This window comes from Podarcis bocagei, assembly GCF_964188305.1.
Source record: "Podarcis bocagei genome assembly, chromosome: 17".
NCBI lineage: Eukaryota > Metazoa > Chordata > Lepidosauria > Squamata > Lacertidae > Podarcis > Podarcis bocagei.
In genome coordinates this window covers 17,238,425-17,262,588 of record NC_138143.1, presented here as the reverse complement: position 1 = coordinate 17,262,588, position 24,164 = coordinate 17,238,425, and the positions used below count along the sequence as shown (strand labels likewise).

General features: G+C 41.0%; 1 protein-coding gene across 9 annotated transcripts in view; it reads right to left on the bottom strand.

Moving 5' to 3' along the window:
• Positions 1–4,820: 4,820 nt before the first annotated feature.
• BNC2 (basonuclin zinc finger protein 2) overlaps positions 4,821–24,164 on the bottom strand; it is a 418,715-nt gene continuing 399,371 nt past the window's right edge. For 6 of the 9 annotated variants that reach the window (XM_081176204.1, XM_081176201.1, XM_081176202.1 and 3 more), the window contains one exon: positions 4,821–8,541. In XM_081176204.1, coding sequence (XP_081032330.1) covers positions 7,881–8,541 — 661 coding nt within the window. In that variant the 3' untranslated portion in view covers positions 4,821–7,880. Of the gene's footprint in view, positions 8,542–11,104; positions 11,136–18,218; positions 18,263–24,164 lie in introns of those variants that run through there. The other 3 variants (XM_081176206.1, XM_081176200.1, XR_014003285.1) reach the window with 3 other exon arrangements.

The following is a 24,164-nucleotide window of genomic DNA, read 5'->3' as shown; positions in this document are numbered from 1 at the left end:
ATGCCAAATATCCGCTGAAAAATTAGCTCAAGTTGTCTTCACGTTGTTAAAAAATGGTCTTGTGTAATAATGTTTAAGAACTGGGTGACACAGAATTGGATCCAGACTTTGCTTCTACTGGCAAGGAAGGACAAATTTTGTTTATTCTTCCTCCTCCTGCTCCCAGAACAATGTGGGATATGGCACTTACGGCTGCAACGATGGACAAATGTCAAAGGGCAAACATCTCCTTACCCTCTTCCAGTGCGATCCCACCATTGGATCAAAAGCCTTCCATGGGTGGAAATATCCTTTCCAGGCCATGGGTCTGTCTTTGCAGAAGATGAGGTCTGGATCTAATCCATTAAATAGCAATGTGCATTAATAATAATAATAATTTTGCTGGCAAAGTTATTTCCAGTGTTATGTTGAAGGCCACACACACTGAGCATGTATATGCAGTGAGGAGTAACACTGGCTCATCACACACATGCTCATACACAATTCATTATTTTTTTCAGACCAAAGTTTAATAAAATCACCCCTTTAAATTTCCCATAAATAGGAAATGGCATTTATACCTGTTGAAGCACACATTAAAAAAGAATTCAGTGGAAAGAAATGTTTGCTTAATCTGTCAGGGAAGTATCAGCAAGCAGTATTATTTCCTACTGAGGATCAGAGTCCTTTTATATTTACAAAGTATAGTTTTAAAAAGAAATAAAGGCAACACATAGTTAAACAATTCAGAAACCACAACATAAACAGCCAGAAAGAGATGTTTTCAGGTGCATTCAGATACAACAAAATGGCATGGAAGGCTGCTAAATATCTCTGTTATCCCTATTAGACAGTTCATCTGTATACTCTAAAATCCAAGATACATAAAAGCCCAGTTGACTCCACAGCCATACTGGGAGGAAGTTTTCTTAATGTTAATGATGTTTCTAAGGTTGCTTTTTGCCGATTTTATTCTTATATGGCATATACTGCCTTGATGTATTTCATGTGAAGTGCAGAATACATACAGATACCTAAATAGATAACCTAAGATCCTAATTGCTAAGTGATCACATAGCAATTCATGCTGGAAAGGTTGTCGCAATACTCATATGAGCTATCACCAGTGAATGGAGCCTAATGTGCTTGGGCCATGTAATACTTTGCTTTCTCTGTTGGGCTACACCATATATAGGATTTAGGCTGCAGTCCTATGTACATTTCCTGGGGGTACCATCCTTTGAATAGTGAACTTATTTATTTCAGAATAAACAGAGTTGTCCTGAGTGTACAAACCATCTCATTTGAGGGGTCCCTTCCAACTCTACAAATCTATTATTTCAGTTGTCAGAGAAAATTCTCCAAAGCTATAGAAATCACAGCAAGGATACGTAGGGATGGCAACCCAGTCAGATGGGTGGGGTACAAATTTTATTTATTTACTTACTTGCCCGCCTGTGACCATTCTGATGCTGCTGGACTACAAAACCCATCATCCTGAACCATGGGCCATTTGGACTGGATCTGAGGGGAGTTGGAATCCAACATCTGCAGGGCCATACGTTTTGCCGCACCTGATTGACGTGGTGGAACTACAGGTTATAGCAGAGAACAGTGAATTGAGAAGAGGCAAGAGCACTTTGCTCTTCTATTCTGATTATCCCCTGCAAATGTCTCCTGAAGCTGCCCCACTTCTTGTGATTTAGCATGTATTTATAACACCCATCTGTGAAGGGAGGGATTATTTAAAAATGGCCTGGCTTGGGGGATTTTGAGAGGAGAGTCAGTGCACAGGAGACCGACTAACACCACTGTGCCCACATCTGACCAACAGTTCTCCCTTACTTTCCTCTCCCATCATTGGCTTTCTTTGCCACACGCAGGATTGTTAGCTCTGAAGTACCACCCTAAATTTAACAAGGCTCTGGGAAACTTTCTCAAAATGTCTGTTGCAAATGCATTGGGGAATATTAAACGAGGCTAGGCAGAAATTCATCCTAAATACAAAAAAAGTGCTGAGGGTGAAAAACATCTGTATTTTGATGTTGAAAGCCAATGATTAGAAAACATTCCTTTCTTTACCAATTTTGGGTCAGATGAACCATTTGTAACTTCCTCTTTCTCCTAATAAGTTAGAGGTGTGTTTTTTTAAAAAAGGACTACAAAGGGTTTCATTATTTAGGTCTTTAAAGAAACAAAAAACAACTTATCAAATGTTACTAGTAGTTGGGGTGTGGAAAAAAAGGCTTCATAAGAGATGTGGGAGCCAGAGACCCTTCAAAATGAATCCGTCTTCAGTTTTGAAGCTGGAGATCTAAATGCCAGTGAAACGGTGATTTACCCCCATACCTGCAAAATTAAGAGATGGATGACAACTCCACATAGCCCAGCGTCATTGTGTGACTCTTTCAAGGGACGCATTTTATTATTAGCATTTCAAAAACTTCCTAACAGGCTGACTGCTCCTGTGCTGTTCGGCTCCTTCACCACTAATGTCAATAAAAAAAGTTACAAGCATAAACTCATTTGCCCCCCTGTCCCAGCAGCATTGCCCCAGCAACTTGGGGCTACTGCTTCTCCCTTCAGCACTGGAGTGCACCAATCTTAAGGGAAATGGCATTCATATTCTGAAATTCAGAAACTGCAGCTCCTATGAGAGTTGTACCCTTTTCTGACTGCATAGATGTGCCCTTTGGGCAGTGTTTTCCAAACCCATTGGTACCTGGGAGACAGCTTCTTTGAATGAAAGTGGTGGGTACAATTCACTCTTTTTAAAAAAACAACACACCACCTAAATGTCATCAGCATTGAGAACAATGGTCAGGCACTTTCCCAGTATCCCACCTTCCTCTTTGCCTGGTCAGTCAGGGCTTAAAAATAATGGCAACGGATAGTGGCGATTTACTAGGAGATCCCACCACTCTGTCACCAAAATGTAGCAGATCGCACCGCTCTGTCACCGATTGTGGTAGATCCCACCTAGGTACACACTCTGTACCCAGGGTTATCGTACGGGCTTTGTGTGGAGGTAAAGTTAGATCCTTGGAGACTCAGGCAGAAGTTGAACCAATACAAAAAGATTTATTTTGCAGAACGAAGTTGATAAAACAAAGGATGTGTCAGGAGATAATGTTCTTTCAGGAAACAGTTAACTCAATAATTACACTAAATCTAGTGGATGTTTCAGGCTTCTAACAGGGTCATAAGGTGGTACTTTCTGTCAGTTTTCCAGCCTTTTATCAACCACATTCCTGAGGGACTTCTAGCAGTGTAGCAGGTCCAGGGGATTCCCACACCCCTAACTGGTCTGGAAGTCTTCTCTTTCTCTCCTCTCCTGACTGAAATGAAACCCAAGGAGACAATCTCCTCACAGTGTTTACTTCTCCTGCTCAAACTCAAGCCTTCCCGTTAACTCCTCTCTGAATATTCTCTCCCGAAACGCTAGGCAGTCTTCGAATCTAAGCTCAGAAACTCCTTTCTCTAGCTGTAGATACTTTCCTCAGGGTGGGTGTTACACACAGACCAGAGCCAACTCTCCAGTCCCTCCTGCTCTCTCTAACCATCTCCCTATCTGAACCCTCTCTCAGAAACGGCTCCTTTTATTCTCCCTCCCAAAGTGCGGGCTCCACCCCCCTCTGACTAGCTGTTTTGGTAGCCCATCAGACCAGCCCTCTGGTGAAATTCCAAGGCCCTGCATCACAAGACATTGGTCTAGCTTAGCTGTCCATCACAGGTCACTTATTTGGGATTACCCAGTGACTACTTGCTGAATTGGGACACAGGTGGTGCTGTGGGTTAAACCACAGAGCCTAGGACTTGCCGATCAGAAGGTCGGCGGTTCGAATCCCCGTGATGGGGTGAATTCCCATTACTCGGTCCCTGCTCCTGCCCACCTAGCAGTTCGAAAGCACGTCAAAGTGCAAGTAGATAAATAGGTACTGCTCTGGTGGGAAGGTAAACGGTGTTTCCATGCGCTGTTCTGGTTTGCCAGAAGTGGCTTAGTCATGCTGGCCACATGACCCGGAAGCTGTACACCGGCTCCCTCTGCCAGTAAAGCGAGATGAACGCCGCAACCCCAGAGTCGGTCACGACTGGACCTAATGGTCAGGGGTCCCTTTACCTTTACTTGCTGAGTTACACCAAGGAATCCCACTCTGTCTGCCTTACTTGGAAGTTGTTTTAGACCAAGTCAAGTCATTAGTCCCTCTAGTTCATTATTGCCTACACTGTCTGGAAGTAACTCTCCAGGTGTTTCTCCCACCCACTACCTGGAGATGATAAGAACTGAATCTGCAACCTTTTGCATGCAAAGCCCTTGAGATGATGATGGTGGTTCTTCTATACCAAGACAGTGCAAACGCTGTATGGTTTCTTTAGTCGGGGGGGGGGGGCTAGGGTGGCACTTGCTTCCAAAATGATGGCTTCATTTTTCAAGACGCATATTAGTTCTTCCGACAGCATACAGTTTGGGAATCACTGCCTTAGGCAGAAGCTAGGCAGTTAAGTAATTTTAAACCATATTTATGTTTAGTGTGTGCAGCCTATCTCACCACAAGCTTCTCCCATACTTTCAAATGTTGGTAGGTATGAAAGAATGTTAATGCCTAAACCGTGTGTCTGTTTTTCTCTGATTCACTACAATTATCTACCATCCTGTTTCGTTTTGTGTAACAAACAGATGTTGCCTGTGCAACTCATTTGCTGAATAAGGCCTACTTGATGATGTTTAAGTTTCCAATCTAGTTTTACCAAAGCCATTTGACCTTTAGCAGAAACAAAAGTAAAATGAGAATGCAGAACAGTGATTTATTCAGGAAAGAATTATTTATATACCTCAAATATGTTTTTCATTAAAAACGATATTTATTTATACCATACATACTTCAAAAACAGTGTTGGGTTTTTTAATTTTTTTAAAAAATGTTCCTTAGATATCATTTAGCCATTTTTTTAAGGTTTGTTTTGCCTTTTTCAACATTTCTTCTTGCTTGGTTCCTAATAGCTGGGCAGAGGGCAGGGTTTGAAGAGACAGTGCAGTACAGATAACACTACAAAAGTTAATTTGTTTGGGAAGAACAAACCTTTACTTTTCTATGTTCCCTTTCACAAGCATACTGTACATACGTAGCATAAAACAAAACAAAGCATCTCTCCATTTAATTTTTATAAACGAAAGTAATTAAGACTTTGGAAAAAAGACAAAGCACAAATGAAAAAAAAACCAAGTCAGCAAAAATTGTGGAGGTTTTTGATGTAAACATATTTTTTTGACATACTGGTCGGTAACACTTTTAAAAGAGTCTTTAGGAAATCTGTAAATAATGTCAGAAGTTGTGTCCACTATTTGAAAACAAAGAAATATGGCCTAAGATAAGGCATTTCAATTAATAAAGACATCTTTTTCTTTTTCTTTTTTACACACACATGGAGATACTGCAACTAGTATTTATATTTTTGTTTTAGGAGAAAAAAGTACTGTAGCATATACTGCTTTCAAACAAGGGAAAGTTAGACAAGCCTAAGTCCCAATGAAAGGATAGGGTTTAGTTCAGTTGAGACTAACGTCTTCCTGTTGGTTCAAATGAGACTCAGCCACAACTAACTAGAGGTGGATGAGGGCCAAGGAAGACGGGGGAATCTATTTAACTGGAATAGTTTCCGCTAGTAAAATTAAGACTGGATTGCTAATGCCAGTTTGCAATGAACAGTGGTTGAAATTGCACAACAGAGTCAACTTGGAAGCTGAAAGCAACCCAAGTATTTCTGGTTTCGCAGTTACAAGAGAAATGTTCTAGGAAAGAAAAGCACTCTCTTTGAGTTAGCAATGCACTGTGTGCGGAAATATTCCTTGTGTATTCTTTAAAAAAAAGAGAGAGAAAAGATCTGTTATATGACACACACCATAATGGTCTTGGCTGTAGGCTGAGCTTAAGTAAATATCATCATTCAGTCAGTATGCTGTGGTAACGCAGGCTGCCAGTGCGGTTTGCCATGCTCAGACAACACATGTAAACACCAGAAACAAAAAGAAGAAGAAGAAAAGATTTGGTGAGCAGCTTCTCCCTGTCTTCCTCAATCATTGGCCTCTCCTCTAACACACTCTTTCCCAACTCTACTGTAATTGTTCTCTGACAAATCATGTTGGGAAAGTACAAAAGATGAAAACATGAATTTTCGGTTTGGGTCCCTCCCTATACGCAGCCACCAGCTTCCGATTTCTCCAAAGGGGAAGTTACCCAATCTAATGAATGGCACACCGTTTCCAAGCTTTAAGTGCTTGTGCCATTAATGGCTTTCGATTGCTTCTTTTAAAAAAAAACAAAAACCATGCCTTGATCATACCTCGGCACTTTCCAGTGCACACCAGACAACTTTGCAGAGGTTAGAATTGTTTTTCATTTTCATGCAACTAAAGCCCAAGTCTTCAGTAGAGAACATACAAATTCATTTCAGGAATTCGGATTTGGCCCTTAAGTCACTGTGACCTCCTTCTAAGCTACTGCAGATCAAAAGTAAGTCCCACACAATTCAACTGGACAATTTCAACTGGAAGCCCATCCTTTCTCAGTTGAAGAAATGTCTCACACTGTGAAGCTCTGCTTTTTTTTTGTCTATAAACCTACAGACTCACTTGTGGATAATATTTAGAACCTGAGAAGGACATTCATGTGTATTCTCTCCTTGCTCCCAAATTCCTAGGATATTTTTCCCCGCAGGCCACAGCAGCTGATTATATTTTGGTTACTGAAAACTTGTGCAAAGTTGGCAGTTTCATGTTAACATTTAACACTTTTATTTTTTATTTTATTTGTTCGGCATTCTCGCCCCATACTGACCGGACCACTTCTAACAAAGTGTTAATTCTTTCCTTTCTTTTTTTTTCTTAATCAATAAGACACTGAAAGTATGGCAATACTTTTTAAGGGAAAAAAGGGTATGGATATTATTACACATCCCCACATTGTGTAAGAAAAAAGTGCATGACTGGATTTATGTAATAGTAACAAGACAAAAAAAAATCCCTTAAAAAAAACCTGTATCAGATCAGGTGCTCTAAAGCATGCCAGCACCTCCCCATTACGCATCTCTAGCAGGTAGTTAAAAAACAAGACCTTGTGTTTTCTTCTTTTTTTTCTTTTTTTCTAAATGTGCACTGAAGCTAATATAAATGAACAGAGCTAGCCAGCAAACTATTCTCCCCCCTTCCCCGCATATCTAACAGCTGGATGTAAATGTAAAACCGAACCGAACAAAAAACAACCCCCCCAAATAAAAATAAAACAAAAAGTTAACCACCATCAATACAATTGTTTTACATGACAGGCCCTTCAAGGCTCAATATATACAAGTGTAACAGCCATGTGTAGTTGATGGTCCTCTCAAAGGTTTAACATTCACAAAAGACAATTGTACTTGTTCTTTCCCCCCCCTCTCTCTGCAGTGCTGTGTTTCCTTGTGCCCCCCCTCCCCTGCATTTCTCCCCTTCCTCAAGATTGCAGGCGACAGTCAAAGGTAAAAGAAACAGTCTCTTTGGAGATGACCACGGGTTTTATAACAAAAGTGGGGCTTCAAAATGCAAGTTTGTTCGTGTGTGTGTGTGTGTGTGTGTGTACGTTCGTTTGTTCTCTTTGAAGCAGTGGAAATTTCCTCCCAGGTTAAACTTACTACCCCAACCCACACAAAATAAAAACAGACAAACAAGAAAAGGAAAAAATAGAAAAAGGAAAAGGGAAAAAAAAGCACCTGGTGTTTGTTTTTTTCTGTTTTGTTAAAAAAGAAAAAAAAAGATATATATTTATATTTATATATATATATATTTATATAATAGTCTGTAAATGGCAGTTCAAAGTAGCGGAAACCCTCTGCGAGAGCTACTGGCGTTTGCCACGTCCATCTTTGAACTAGTCTAGTGAAGCGAAGGGAATGTTTTTATGCAGGTTTGGGTTCTGACTGTGCCGGTTCCGGCTGCGGACAGAAGAAAACATCATGTTGCACCCAGGGATTTTGCACTTGTGCATCTCCCGCAGGTGCACAGTCTTGTAATGCACCCTGAGAGTCCCCTTGTTGCTGTACATTTTGTGGCAAATGTTACACACGATCCCCCCATTGCTCATGGAAACGCTGTTGAACATGAGGGAGCCCGGGACTTCGGCGCCCACGCCGACCCCTAAGGCCGGGGCGTCTGCCTTGTGTGACGACTCCCCACTGTCACTTGCGCCGTCCACATCATCAAGGAGAATCCCCTCGTCGCTCCCCGCGTCGGATTCTCTGGAGGAATGGATGCTACTGCTAGACTGGATGCTGGAGGTGGTGCTGAGGTCTAGCACCATGTATTCTTCTGACATGCCCCTTCCGTACCCGTTCAGGTGGGAGTCCTCAGTACCTGCCGGGGAGGAGGTGTCTTCCCGTATGTCAAAGCCCATCTGATGCGGGGCGCCGTAGATCTTCATCAAAAACTCGTCACGGAGGTCCTTGCTAAGCGAGGGCTGAGAAGTGTCCAGGCCCATGTCATCCAGTTCTTTGGTCAACAGTTTACGGTGCAGGTTTATGTTAGCACTGTGTCTAGGAAAGAAATAGGAAGAGGGGGCGGGGAGGGAGGAAAAAACAACACACCGTATCGCTGATTACATTTGTAACGCAAAACTTGCAGGTCAAAACATAAGTTAGCAAGATGGGGATTTTCATGCAATCCTACTTCTATTGCCTCTTCTCTTGGAAATCCAGGCATTACTATAATGGACACTTAGGATTACAAGGAACTTCAGCTACTCAGCAACGTAACCTGCTTTGGTTTTTGACCAACAGATTACTGCAGCTCTTACAAAAGGAGCCTCTTTCAAAAAGAACTAGGCAAGAGGGAGAGAAATCAGTAGAATCTCTTTCTATATATACACAACATTGGAGCTGCTGGTTATAGATTGGGATTGTAATCAAAAAGACCAGTATAAACTGGAGAGACTCTGTAAACAGTTAGGCTAGTTTTATCTTTTTTCCCAATAATGAGGGGGAACCTTAAATGTTTCTGGTCAAGACCAATCTTAAATGGAATAAAACATTGAAATCTTTGAATGGATGAGGTCTTTTGAGCCTGATTCGACAAGTGTTTAATATAATCCTTGCTTAGGGCTACCACAGATTCCAGTCAGGCATTTTGGCTTAAAAGTTACGCATGCAGTGAAATTTGGGGCTGCAAGAGTAACTGAAAAACTAAATCCATGTTGAGTGGAATGACTTATAAGAGGAGTTGTTGTTTTAAAATAGTAGTGGAAGAACGTGTGATTCTGTGCGACTTAAAACTGAGCCATGTCCACACAAATTGGGCCTTTTTATATTGATTCACATGATCGTTTCAATGCCCTTATTATGTTTATTTAAATCCATTGATTTCTCCTCTCCCTCCCACCCCAGGAAATCCTCAGGGTTTGGGCAGAAAATAATAAATGAAAAGTGGAATATGCAAATTCATTACTGAAACTTAATGTTTTAAATTCCATAGATTATCTGTCACTGTCTGCAAAGCAAGTTTGGAGTCCTGTAACAGACAGCATGGGCCACAATACATCTCTCATTATGGGCTCAATTAATTGCCAGGTTTACATATCTTCCTGTTTCCAGGTGTCATTTGGCAAAAAGCAATTGGGAGGGCTACAAGGTTACTGAATACCTTGAAAAGCATGAGTTTGCAGGCTGTGGGGGTCACTCAACATGCACAGCCAAGAGGAACAATGATATTTTATTATATGCAGCCAGTAAAGGCTGAGGTGGGGTTCCTTGAGCTTGGCCTGGTCACAATGTGAACCCACAAACTCTTGCTCCAACTGACAGTAGAGGCGGGCGCACTCAACATTTCAGTTGTGCATTTACACAAAGCAAATGCACAGCTGAAAAATCAGAGTGGGGTGGGGAAAAGATGTCCTAAAATAAAAAAATAAGAAGAGTTTCAAATCCAGTTATAGTTGCACACTACAGTGTGTTCCGGGGGACGCGGGTGGCACTGTGGGTTAAACCACAGAGCCTAGGACTTGCCGATCAGAAGGTCGGCAGTTCGAATCCCCGCTACGGGGTGAGCTCCCGTTGCTCGGTCCCTGCTCCTGCCAACCTAGCAGTTCGAAAGCACGTCAAAGTGCAAGTAGATAAATAGGTACCGCTCCGGCGGGAAGGTAAACGGCATTTCCGTGTGCTGCTCTGGTTCACCAAAAACAACTTAGTCATGCTGGCCCGATGAGCCAGAAGCTGTACGCCGGCTCCCTTGGCCAATAAAGCGAGATGAGCGCCGCAACCCCAGAGTCGGCCACGACTGGACCTAATGGTCAGGGGTCCCTTTACCCTTTACCTTTACAGTGTGTTCCTGTCTAAGGAAGTGGTGGGCAATGTGCTTTGCCATGTGGGTGGAAATGCCTGCCCTCATTCTCTCCTTGCAGTTCAAATGGGGGCTGCGCTGGCTGCCGGCTGCTCAAATGTGCATTGTGAGGCAAGATGCACATCTGGGTGCAATCTGGGTGTGCGGTTCCCAATCTAACAAAGCCAACTGTTTCTGCACATGGATGCGCCTTCCAAATTTGTGTGACTTGAGTGTAGGAAACCCAAGATGACAATGCAAGATTTCTTTATATCATTTGAACGTCATTGGTTCAAACAGTGGATTCATCGAGAGCCTTTCTCTCAACCAGCTGGGCTCCCAAAAGTAGCAGAATAACCCAAGTGTGCATTATAGTGGGCTGGGAGGGTGTAGAATAATGTAAACTTAATTTTCCATATCTATTTACATGATTCATCATATATTGTCATAACTCATTTACCTTATTAAATATAGCAAAGTAGGATAACAACCTACTTTTCCCTTTGACAGAAGGCAGGTGGCTGTTGCTGGTTTAAGGATGATTGATAATTGAGGGGAAGTAAATTTGGGTCCCATAGGAGCTCTCTCTATGGAGAAGAACTAGCGAGAAATATGTCTGATATTTTTTTCAGGGGTGGGGAAGGAGAGATGCAAGGCATATACTGTCCGTTCATTCCCAACGAGACAGCGATCCTTTCACAGAAACTATTGTACTACTGTTTCTTTCTAAGCACACAAGTGTGTTACACATGTACCCCACACTGCGCTTACGAAGGCTGAGCTTACCTTGTGATAAGATCAGCTTTCTAATCTTTTGCTAAATCGAGATCACAAAAGAAAGAGGGAGACAGTGAGAGAGATAGAAAGAAGGAGACAAGAGAGAAAGAGAAAGAGAGAAAGAGAACAAATTCACATTCCAATCCAGTCACATCTGGCTTAAAAAAAAAGAAAAAAAGAAAAGAGAATCTTAAAACAATAAAATACAGGCTAAAAATGCTTCGGCCATGAGATCATTTTCTGTCACCCATCATCTCACTTACACTGTTGTCCTGATGGTTACCGGACCAACTGCACAATCTAAAACCATAAATCAAATCAGACACAGGCAAATTCACATCATCCACAGATTTGTTCTGAACAGATGCATGCTGTATTCACATCCATGAATGATAAATAAACAGAAAAAAAGGCCGTACAGGCTCCTAGACAGAATTATTTCTTGCCCATTCTAGTGTCAGATGGCAAATGATTCAAAGGGAAACTTTCTAAGCAAAATACAGGAAGCACTTAGCTGTGAACGCCTGCATGTTAACAAGCTGCAGTTGTTTTTGCTAGTTATTGCACATGTGTAACAGTGCTATTGAGATTCATGGTCCAGTTACTGACACCAAGAAACCATATCTAGGATGTCTGCTTGCTTCCCTGACTGCATCTTACAAGCAAGCAGAAACATGTGGCAGCTTTGGCTGCGGCAGTTAAGTGGTTGTTCCATGAACAAGCTATCTGAGGGCAGGAGCTTGCCATGCCACTGCCAACTCTCATGGCAAAAACAAACAGGAGCACATAGTCAGCTATTGCACTTGAGCAACTCCCTCTTTTAAATGTGTGCATCCCGCCCTCTCTCTGAGAAGCTCCCGGTGGCAACATTTTAGTCTCACGACTAGGGTTGCCAGAACACACTGCAGAGAACATGCATGTAGTTTCTCCCTCCAATTATCTCCCAGTCTCGACACACACCTGCCTGTTCTAAGAAGCAGGGATCCAGGTGTGCCATGGAGCCGTAGGGTTGGTAAACAATGGGACTGGGTTAGGAATGGGTGAGAGATGGCTGCCCAGTCTTCTGATTCACGTAGAGCTACACGCACACTTTCTGGGATGCAACCCAGCAATCCTAATGGCAGCAGCCCACGGTGGTCATTTAGAGGGAGGGAGTCTGACATGCCTAAGTAAGGCCAACTACCAGTGCTGGATTTACATATAAGCTAAACAAGCCCCCCCCCCAAAAAAAAAAAATTAAAGAAAAAAATTGTCAATGACAATGTGTTTGCATTATTAAGTTTGTTATGAATAAAAAAACATTTTGAGTTAGAGCTTAATAATTACTTCACTATTAATATACTTCTTCTTAATTGTATTTCAGTTCAACAATTTCTTTTATAAAATACCGTATTTTTCGCTCTATAAGACACACCAGACCACAAGACTGGTTTTTGGAGGAGGAAAACAAGAAAAAAAATATTCTGAATCTCAGAAGCCAGAACAGCAAGAGGGATCGCTGCGTAGTGAAAGCAGCAATCCCTCTTGCTGTTCTGGCTTCTGGGATAGCTGTGCAGCCTGCATTCGCTCCATAACACACACACACACACACACACACACACATTTCCCCTTACTTTTTAGGAGGGAAAAAGTGAGTCTTATAGAGCAAAAAAGACGGTACGTATTTTGTTATGTGCTAATGGCTTTAGATACCTATTAGGTCCATAAATTACCATATAGCATATATTCAACAGAGCGACAATTTGTTGTGGACAAAGGACAGCTGGACATATAAAGGGCCCCATTCCTTCAGTAGCTGAGGGCTTCATCAAACTGAAATCCGGCCCTGCCAACTAATGAACTACGTAGCTATGCAGATAATTGAACTAGGGGGGTTTCTGACATTCAAACCCACCATGCTGTTCACTGCACTGCACTGCACTGGCCTTGCCTTTATGTAGAGCAGCCTAACAGCATGGCACTGAGTCGAACTTAGGCTTGCCTTTTCCCAATTTCCCCCATGCCCCACTAAAATACACTACAAGCTGAGTTTTGTGTAAATGTAGCTAGGAAGTGCAAAGCCTGTCAATTCTCTCTTGTTTTATTCCTTGGTTTCCTGCTAGAACAGCCAGATTTGTCATGCAAATAACATCAGGGTTTACTGAATGCAATACAATGCAAAGAAATATTAATATTGTTTCACCCTCTTCTCCAAGCGAAAGTTGCTTTCCTGATTGGTGACCTGTTAAAAGTTGCAGCTGGTTTCAGCTATCAATAGGAAATGATGCCATATCCATTCACTTATCATTTATAGCAGTAGCTATCAGTAATCTAATTAAACTTATGTACTGGCCGTTAATGTCTGTCAGGCAAATGATGTACAGAAATGTGTGGACAAGTTCTGGCACTTTCGTCGACAAAGTCCCTTATCCGTTTGTCAGCAGTACCATTGGCTTCTCCTAATATAATTACATTGACTTTTATTCAATTAAGTGCCATTCCTAGCTTTTTTTTTAAAAAAAACTTGCTTTATCAATTGATTCAGGTGTAATGCAATAATAAAGATGAACTCATTGCAGTGCATTAGCCCTGCTGTTCATAACTTCTGAACATGGGTTCATTCATAGCAGTCGATTTCCATTATGCAACCACAGTTCAAAAGAATTGATTCTGTTACATTCATTTCTTAATCTATATCACTCATGTTGGAGAATCCTCTCCAAGATCATGCGAAAATATAATCGGATACCTTGTGTTTGTGTGTGTTAGTGGGGGGCATACTATTATTCATTTGGATTTTTATTTTTTAAAAACATTTTCAGATTAATAGCGAAATCATGGAGTTCAAAGATACATTAGGACTGGGGATGCTTTATTCAAATGTAAAGAAATGTTCAGAGAGTTGTCGTGTTATAGGCCTGGAGCTACTGGGCTGGGTGGGTGCAGCGCAGATATGCTAGTATTATACTCAAATGTTCAGTGATAAGTGCATGATAAATGCATGATAAGTACATTCAACAGGGACAGGGTGCATGTTGAATACTTAAAAGGCTAAGTGCTTTAAATCTAGCTTCAGCCCTAAGACCGACCGTTTCTACCTTACATCTAGAGATATGTAAAATCTTCCTGAGAAATGCTACTACTCTTACAGAAGTTCATCAAATGTTGCACCAGAGGGCAGACATCTAAAATTACTTTCTTTAGGCAAAAATCAGACAGCTTAAAAGTGTCAGAATTGCCCTAAGAAATGTCATCAGTCTTACAAAACCTCTTTTGGCTTCTCTGCCCACCCCAATTATCTTTAAATTTCACTTTAGGTAAAAAAAAATCTGGTGAAAATCTTACTTAGTTCTTTCCTCTTCAGGCATGCGGAAACACCTGTAGGGAAGTTCTGCTTCTAAATGTCCATAAAATGGGAGATGGATTAATTTGTCAGTTTGGGTCAGTTTGGTTTCATATACACTTTCACGCACATTTTAACTTTGCAATTTTGTACAATGTGCATATTTTTGCAAGCAATTCCCCCACCCCTAATGTGCTGATCTTTAGGTGTTATGTTCACTGATGTATATGCATTTTTGTGTGTGCACTTTTTCATAATGTGTACATTTCAAATGCATTTTCTGTTTAAAAATGCATTGCAAAATTCAGAGAAACACATTTCCAAGAATCGCTGCATTTTTAAACAAACAAACAAACAAATAAATAAAACCACACTCATTGCAATGTAATACATGATTTAAAAAAAGATAAAAAGTATATAGATGAAACGGCTTACTTCTTACTGTGTACACAACGAAGACAATACTATATTATCCCCCCCCCCCAATTATTATTATTCTGTAGCACTTCCAGTTTGGTTTGTGCAATGTTATGAGAAGTGTGAATTTAGCAGGCTCACATTGAAATGTGAACTGAACAAATTTCTCCCCCACTGGTACATTAAATATATTTTAAAGCTTTTCCTTAAATATCAGAGAGCATCAAAGAAAGATGGTCAAACATTTTCTGCCTTTTATAAAGATTTCACTTTGGCCGTTCTTCAGCCATATGACCTACAATTCTTACTGATTTTGACAACTGGTTACATCATATTTATGGTCTGAAATAAGTAAAAATTTTGAGCTTATCCCCCTCCCCCCTGCTTTGGAAGTGTGTGTGAGATCCTCCCCCCAATGATAGCCAATATATACAGTCTATGAAAAAATGTTCCCTGCTGCAGCCCCACTTAATTGTGACAGGTTCCAATGCAGGAGAAATGTGTCCATCTAACTCAGGCATAGGCAAACTCGGCCTTCGAGATGTTTTGGGACTACAACTCCCATCCTCCCTAGCTAACAGGACCAGTGGTCAGGGATGATGGGAGTTGTAGTCCCAAAACATCTGGAGGGCCGAGTTTGCCTATGCCTGATCTAACTAGACTATGCAATGGTTAAATGTCATCTAGCTACAACAGACCAAGTAAACTATCCCAGAGCATGTCTGAAAGCACATATGCGAAACCTGTCTGGGTCTGGCCAGCACCTGGCTAGGAGACTGCCTGGGAACCATATGTATGTGGCCTTAGGTCCCACATTGAAATAAAAGAAGGATATAAGAAGATTAATAGAACCACAGAATTGCAGAGTTGGAAAGGGACCCAAGCATCATGTACTCCCAGGGGTGTCAACTAGTATAAAATACTGGAGGGACCCAGATAATCCCCGCCCCACATAATCGATCACAAGACCTGGCACATGCACACCATTTGAATGGCAATGTCCATCAACTTTGGGTTTTGTTTTTTCTGGCTCCCTCAAATATTTTATGGGGGGGGCGCAAAGGAACCACGGTCCCTAGCAGTTGGCTCCTGTTTCTATTCCTCCGGCCTACAATGCTGGAATCTGCTATACGATGGAAGGAATCTACTAGAAATTGTCAGCATTGTTACAAAACCAGTTCCAATAGTTCCATTGTCTTACATCCTTAGTGTCTATGAATTCAAAGCCTCTAAGAAGACTGGGGACTATAACATTTTTTGTTCTGAGACTAACCTAGCCATTTCATCAAATCTTTTAATAATACAGGTGTTACAGAAAATGCCACAAATTGAGTGAATGTGACATCTACATATGAAAACTGACAATTTCAGATAAATTCATAAGTATTCATATATTTCTCCGAAGCTACCCCCTAACCCTAACCCCAACATACGCCAAAGAGTGTTTGTCTGAAGGCCGCTGCTCACATTTAGCTGAGTATCGGTATATCTCTGAGATTTCAGATAGCTACAAAACTTGCCTGAGACTTTCAGCAGTCTTAAGAAGTTTCAGCTGCTTAAGAGGCCTTCTTTTTAAACAATCAAGCAGTATATAATTTTTGCTAAATAAAGACGGACACCCGATTTCAGCTATTCATGGTACATATACACAATGCAAGGGTTGTGTATCAGCAGGGAGGGCAGATAAGGCAGGTTCGCCACTCTGTGAAACATCTACATTTCTATGCTCCATGAAAAGACTTCCTGGCACCTTTGCCCGCCCCCTCCCCAAACCAAACAACCAATAATCATTTGCCTTCCTCCACTCCATTTGGCCGGCAAGGCCTTTCAAAAATCTCTTCCTCCAGAGGCTGTCCTTGGAAGTGTCTGATTCTTCAGCCCACAAGAGTAAACAAGGAAATAAAATACACTCCTAGGTAATTTTCCACTTTTATTAGTAAGAACCTTACTAAAGTACTCTTTTGATGTACTGCATGAAAGAAATTGACAGAGCACTATTATTTTGTATTTAATGTTGGTGTATTTGGGGATTTAATTTAATTTTTTATTATTTTGCCTTCTGTGAGTGTATGTACCCTGTATCTGAAGATGCATTCAGGTGGGCTGCATAACTGTGACTAGCTATGCAAAAGCCTTCACCTCCAAAAACGATCCTTTCTCTTTTTGGCATACAAACTCCAAGCACTACTGGAAGCAGTCTATGGTTCTGTCTATATGCATATAAAACTAATGGCATCCCATTGTCCCCCCCCCAAAACAAAGTGATGGAGTTTTGTCTTTGCCTTGTTTATGCTTGTATGTTTACTTTGGCCTGAAATTCAAAACAAAGCTTAGCTTGTGGGAAAATGTGTAAGCCAAAGCTATGATCCACTGTGCATTTAAATATTCAATAGTCAGATGTTTTGTAGTGAGGGAGGCCCAAAGGGGAGGAGAATAATTACAGAATAGCCAGAAAATAATTTATGGTTGCCGAATACGATTAGAAGCAAGGGTGGCTAACCCTGAGGCCCTCCAAATGTCGTTGGACTGAGACACCAGCCTGGTCAATGGTCAGGGATGAAAGAAGTTGTAAGTCCCACAACATCTGGAGGGCCACAGGTTCCCTATCCTTATTTTAAAGGTTAACAGTTAATTTAATGAAATTTAAAACCAAGACCGAGTGCTTATCAGGTAACCCAGTGCTTTGCATTCATTGGCCAACACAATGAAAGGTGGGTGCAGGTTGAATTTATACTGAATAATCTGGTACAATGTTGCCTTTATGCCTCTCCTTAGGTTTGCGCAAATGTAAGGGGGCGAGGGAGCCGCTTTTATTCCCAAAAGCTGAAAAGTCAGGCAGGGAATTTCCACAAAGGTGTAAAAGATTCCTCCCTCAGCTACAGTCTTGCATGAAATCTAAATGGAAACATCAGAATGAAAAATCTGTCTCAGTATGCAAATTTACAAGAACAGATAAATCCTGATGTTTCCTTTAAACAGAAGGAAGCCCTCAACTCCTTTGACACGATTGTGAGCAGATATGGCATTCTGATTTTACCTAAAAACTGGAAACCAAAACTTTCTTATTTCTTAATCTTATCTTCCCAGCACCACAGAAACTGCCTTTCACCTTGCCTTTTCTTGCACTGAAAAATTGGGTACCCACAGAGGCCTGAAGAGTATATCTTCATATTTTGCTGTGTGCATGCAGTATCTGATGTGTCCATAACTGGGGAGGCTTAATGGTAGTTTTCCCCCCATTGCCAGCGTTTCAGAGCAGTGGCTGTAGACAGGGCACTACTTTGCTGCCCAGTGAAATGCAAAACATTCTACTCCAGCAGCACAAGCGACATTTGTTTCTAAAGCTTTTTTTATGAATTGCATAGAATCTGAGAAAATATTAACCTTTCATTGGAAGAAAATCCAAAAGGTAAAATACAGTTCAGCACCTATTAAAAAAAAGAAAAGAAAAGAAGAAGAAGAAGTAAAGAAGTGCTTATTAAATGCGGGAAATAAAGGACAAGCAAATTCTTGCAAATTAGACGCGGAGCCCCAGTCATTACCATCCCTTTCAATATGAAACAAATCATTCACACTGGTCACGAAGACAGCTCCCTCTCCACTCAAATTATTCACTTGAAGATAAGCTCTCACCAAACTCTTTAGGGGTTTAACTAATTTACTGCACAGATACGGCACGTCTGTTGTAATAACAGGTAGGATGTATTGGGGTCGACCATTTATCAGAATTAGACTTCTTTTCTCAATTCGCAGTGAATGATGCTGCCTCCACCGTTCCTCATTCTCAGAGCTTGCCATCCCCTTATGGCCCCTAATGTGGCAGGCAAACAAAATTGACAGTCTCATCTTGTCAACAAGGGGCGATTCTCCCGAGAAGCCACTTAACTTTGCAGAGGAAGCAATGTATTAATGTGCCTGTCCCAGGAATGTTAATCATCTTCAAGCTCCCTCTGACTTTGACATGAACAAAATCACCAAATTTGTTTACTAAATGAATCGTAATATGCTAATAAGAGAGCATGACATATATGGTAAAGCCAAACAGATGGTTTGTTTACCCCACTTTGCAACTTTATAAATGCTGTAACTCGGAAGATGTTAGCAAGAATTATTGGGCTGCTGGCAGGGGCGGCCAAGACTTTTGCATACAAAATGCAGACCCAGAGTAAAAGGAAAAGCAATTTGTTATCACCAAGGAATGCACGCTTCTGCTGATAGTGATATTATGATGTTTGGGCAGGTCATGCAAGGGGTTTTAGCGTGGAGTTTTCTGTCTGCCATGTCATCTGCTAGTGCAGTTCTGTCATAGAACCAAGACCTGAGAGCGCTGCACTCCAGAACAGCCTGGTAATTCAGTACATACCTGTTGAGGTGTTAAAACAGATGGCTCTTACGGTGTGAACAGAATTACATTTTTCCAACAGCTGCATGTGCTCACAAGCATCAAGGTCAAGGCACGTTCTAAATATATTACTATTGTTGGTCATTAAAAGATCAAAAGGCATTACAAACAAGAAGCACAACCACTGGCGTTAGTTGCCAGAGTTATTCAGGAGCGCTTGTAAGTTTCATTGTGACATGTCAACCTCACGGTTTACCAGCAAACTGGTCTAGAAAATTTAAATGAAAAGATCGACCAAAATTATCAACATTTATCCACCATTTTTTCTCAGATTTAGAAGGCAGCAGCAGTTTAGGCAGGCCAGCTTCACAGACCTCATTGCTTGGTATCATCAGGCCCCTGCCATTATCTAGGTTTTTCATCTACACACAAAAGCTTCATACATACCTGTGGAACATAACTCCGGTGGCTTTTTTATAGGCTATCCACAAAAAGCAAAATTCCTTCTCAATGAATAACAACTTCCTGAGATTTATTTCTCGGAACATATTTTGAAGTGAGAGTGATTTTTAAAATGAAATATTTAATCCAAACATCCTCCTCCCCTTTCTTATCAGAACATCCAAGCAGGCATTTGTTACACTGTTTGGGAATCTCTGAACTGAGTCCGGTGCCACCTTGTCCACCGGTTGGCGAACAAATAACAAATAAATGGCCAAAATCCCAGTCTTTGATATTTTTAAGTTGACTTGCCTGCCTATTGCAGTGGTATAACATTTATTATTTTGCTTAATTTATATACTGCTCAATTGCAAAACGAAAAGCAAAACCCTAAAAATGGTTTTGTGGTGCTGTATTGGAATGCCACTCACAATGTACTTGTGTTCCAACACATCACTTAGGCAAGTTCTGCAATCCCTCTTCCCCCATTCCAAAGGAGCAGGCTAGGGAAATATATAGGCTGTGATATATTTTGTGCCTTTTTAGTGTGTAAACAGCTCTGCTAGGAGCTCTGCTAAAGGGTCATATAGAAGATAAAAATTATTATTTTATATTAGAAATAATAACGATGACCTCAGAAAAAAATAGATGGAGTGATGTCCCTGCGATGCTATGTGGCTATTTTGGTTCACTGTGGTGCAAATCCCTTTGAGTGATTACAATGTTCATGTAAGGCAACTAAAACATATAAAGTCTCCGGCATAACCTTGCTCCTAGCAGGCTTGGAGAATTTGCAGCACACTTTGGAATGCACTTTGAATTAAACGCTGGATATATGCAGAACTTTGAAAGGAAATGGTTGAAAAGGAGACTGCTCACACATGCATGCCCATCAGTTGATTATTCTCCCTTTTATGACTCACGGTGAAATGCGTGAACTTCCTCTGCCGAAAAAGCACTTCTGTTGCAAGATGATATGACAAGGGGAACTGTGCTGTTTGATCGGGTGAACAGCACAGTTCAGCTTTCCATATCATATGATTGTAACGTACATTTATGTGCTAAACTTCAGCCCATGAATGTAAGCTTATTACTATATGCTACAGTCAAGGTGTGATGAACATGCATGCCTATCTGAGAGAATGGCCTCCTGTTACAAACCAAAATGAGTAAAATGGTAACAAGTTTTACAATATAATCCCCCTGAGTTAGGGGTGAAATTAAAGCTTGGAGAAATACTCCTAAAACTGATGCCATTTTAGGAGAAGTGTGTGGAACAGGTCTTGGTGTTCCAATTTCTGGGAATGGAGTTGAGAGATGACCTAACCTGGGGAGAAAACAGTAAAGACCTGATGAATAGAGCACAGCAGAGGTTATATTTTCTGAGAATCCTCCAGAAAAATAATCTTTCAAAGGACCTGTTGATGGCATTTTACCATTGTACTATTGAGAGTGTATTAACTTATGGTCTGTGTGTGTGGTTTGGGAGCTGCAAGGTCAGGAAAAAAACAATGCTGTCCAGGGTTGTAAAGACTGCGGAGAGAACAATTGGGTGCACTCTTCCAACCTTGGATCAAATCTATGCTTCCAGGTGCCATAAGAAAGCTGCAGAGATAGCGCAGGATAGTGCACACCCCGGAAATGATCTCTTTCAGCTTCTGCCTTCTGGAAGAAGGTACAGGGTTATAAAGACTAGGACTAGCTGCTTGAGAAACAGTTTCTATCCAAATGCAATTTTGGTTTTAAACGCAGGTAGTCTCTATGGGAGTATATTGTATTTAATTATGGGGTATCAGAGTTTTTAGGGGGCTAACCAGGCTGGGATAGCTAGGATAGCAGGCTTGTTGGCTTTTGAATGTCTGATGTAGATTTTGTTGTTCTGTATGGGACAATGACAATAAAGATTATTGTATAATGAAGTCAAGCATTCTTGGATCAGAGTTACTTTGGCTTGGGTTCTAAGATAAACTGACTAAAAGAAGTTCGTGGGGAAATGTTCCCCTAGCAACTTTCCCCTTTTGAAGGCACTTACACTCCCTGAAATGGCTATCTGAAGGATGGGGGGGGCAGCCTCCTTAGTCCAAAGGTGTCTCGGACTACTGTTGGACGTTGACAGTATTTTAAACACACTGTGCTTGTTATAAGTGCCTTCTTGACTTTGTCTTTCTCTTACACACACACACACACACACATTGTTTCTTATGATATTTTTAGTAGTCGTCTAGCTGTGCTTCAATGGCTGATTACCACCACCAGGGTATCTGCACCAGCTCCAGATTGAAGTGCTGGGATCCCACGAAATTGTTCTGTACTAACTATTGCTATTGGTTATTAAATTCTGAGAGACATTTTTTTAAAATAAAAAAAAGAAAAACCTATCCACCGGAGGCCCAAGCAAAGAGGGAAGTATGAATTCAGCTTGGCTTCCAAGGATTACTTTACAGCAAGAATGGTGAGCAACCGTCCCAGCCTGGCGCTTATATCTCATTTGAAACATCTACTCACTCCTGACCAACAAAGAAAATTTCAATAAAGAAGTTTTACCGGTTTAACAGCAGCAAGCTCCTGGGATTGTCAAAGTGCTAAGGCTTTTCCAAGGAGAGAAGGAATCAGCAGCTGAAATATAATTAACCTTCCATTCTCAATGCAAAACTGCCACACACACAGGAGCTCTGCGGTCTATTAGTGAAGTTATAACGGCCAACAGGCAGAAGGAAAATTGGTCAAAAGTTGGCGGCTGCTGTCATATTTTTAGAATTATGATTAATGACACTAATAATGCAGATGATTACTGATATGTGTATCTCCTGCAGTTTATCATATTGCACTGGCTGCCTACGTCCACAATAAACACGGTGCTATCATTTACCTCTTTATTGAAGGCAATCCTTTCTCTGGTGAAGGAGCTCGCTCTAATTACTTTGTAATGTTTTATGTCTCGAGCATTTTGCAGCTCTGGACCCCAACAACTGCTTCATATCTACCATTGATTAATTACAGAAGGTTTAATCAAAATTTAGAACCTAATGTTGTCATTTATGAGCATCCTGCATTGCCAAGGTACTTAAGGTCTCATTCCAAGTACTGAGAGAGTGCTGGGTTCAAAATAAGTCCCACAAAGGCGCAAGGTGCCAAACACTTTTACCTCAGGTATTTTGAGTTTATTAGTCCTTCCTTGGTTGGCTTCTGTTTTAATTACCTATTGAACCCAACAGGCAAATACTCATTGACATCAGTATGTTTTGGAACAGATGTGGTAAATGGAGGGTTATTTCCCTCCAGTTCCTAAACAACAGACATTTGGGCTCCTGGATTTTTATTTTTATTTGCCTTTAAATTGCTCTCATTTCTCCCCACTTCTGGGAAACGAGGGGGTGAGGAGAACAGTTGAGCTGGTCTCTCTTGGGTTTCCGTCAGAGCAAAAAGGTTTTTTTGCAAATGACAGCACAGTTTTGAAGCGGTTAAACAAGTGAGGGGGGAAAAATTGCAGGGACAAATACATAAGTTTTTTTTAATGTGGATTTTTATGGCACTGTCATACAACCATTCACCGTTGAAGTTAAGTGTTTTTTTAATACCATTACTGAACTGCTGAAATGGATGCTAATATAGCTTGGAGTGCTAATGTCAAGTCCTGGTAATAAAAAAGACAGACTGCTGAATGAAATAATTTCAAGTAAAAAAAATAGAACAAAAGTGCTCTCGCTCTCCACTTTTATTGAATTGGGACTGACTGAGCCAATTGCTTTAGAAGTCTGTAAAACACAATTACTAGTGAGCCGAGTGACCCAGCTGTGCCCTCTTTGTGACGGTACAGGCTAAAAAGGCTGTAGAATTAGTGCTGCTTCTATATCTGGCGGTCAGGGCTGTCCCCTCTACTAACAACCTGGCTCCTTTTCTCACTGTGTGATCGCTAATGGATCTTTGTCACACATCAAGGGCCCAGCTAACCGATCCAACTTGTTCTTTTCCTTACTTGTATGAAACAAGATTGGTGGCTGTCAGTATATTAAAAAAAAAAAAAAAGGATTTAAAGATGACTTGTTCTTTTTAACTGTCTGAATACAACAATGCAAAAAACATGACTTGAAATAGCCAGGTATGAACATTAACTCTCTTCTCCTTTCTGCTTTTAGCTAAGATCTCTCAAGTTTAGACACTGGCCTGAGAGTTTTCCATAGGAAAGAAAGCAGATAAGAGAAAGGGGCTCAGCTGGAAAGCAGTTAATACAAGAAGTGAGGAACTTCATAATGTAGAAGGCCTAGTATAACAACTTTTTATCCGGAATTTACAACTTCAAACCATACAATCTGACACAAGAGGTTTAAATCTGGGAAGATTGTGAAAATTAATGAACTAATGCAACATTCTACCTAACTAAATCCTAGCCTGCTCACCTTCCTCTGTTTCACTCCTCAGAAACAAATACACATTTGCAATGCAACCTACGGATAGGTTTTTACAGTAAGACTAGTTTGGGCAAACGGAAAGCTTTTTAAAACCTTGCTTTCTTCTTCATATAGGCAGTGATAACACTTCTTATGGGA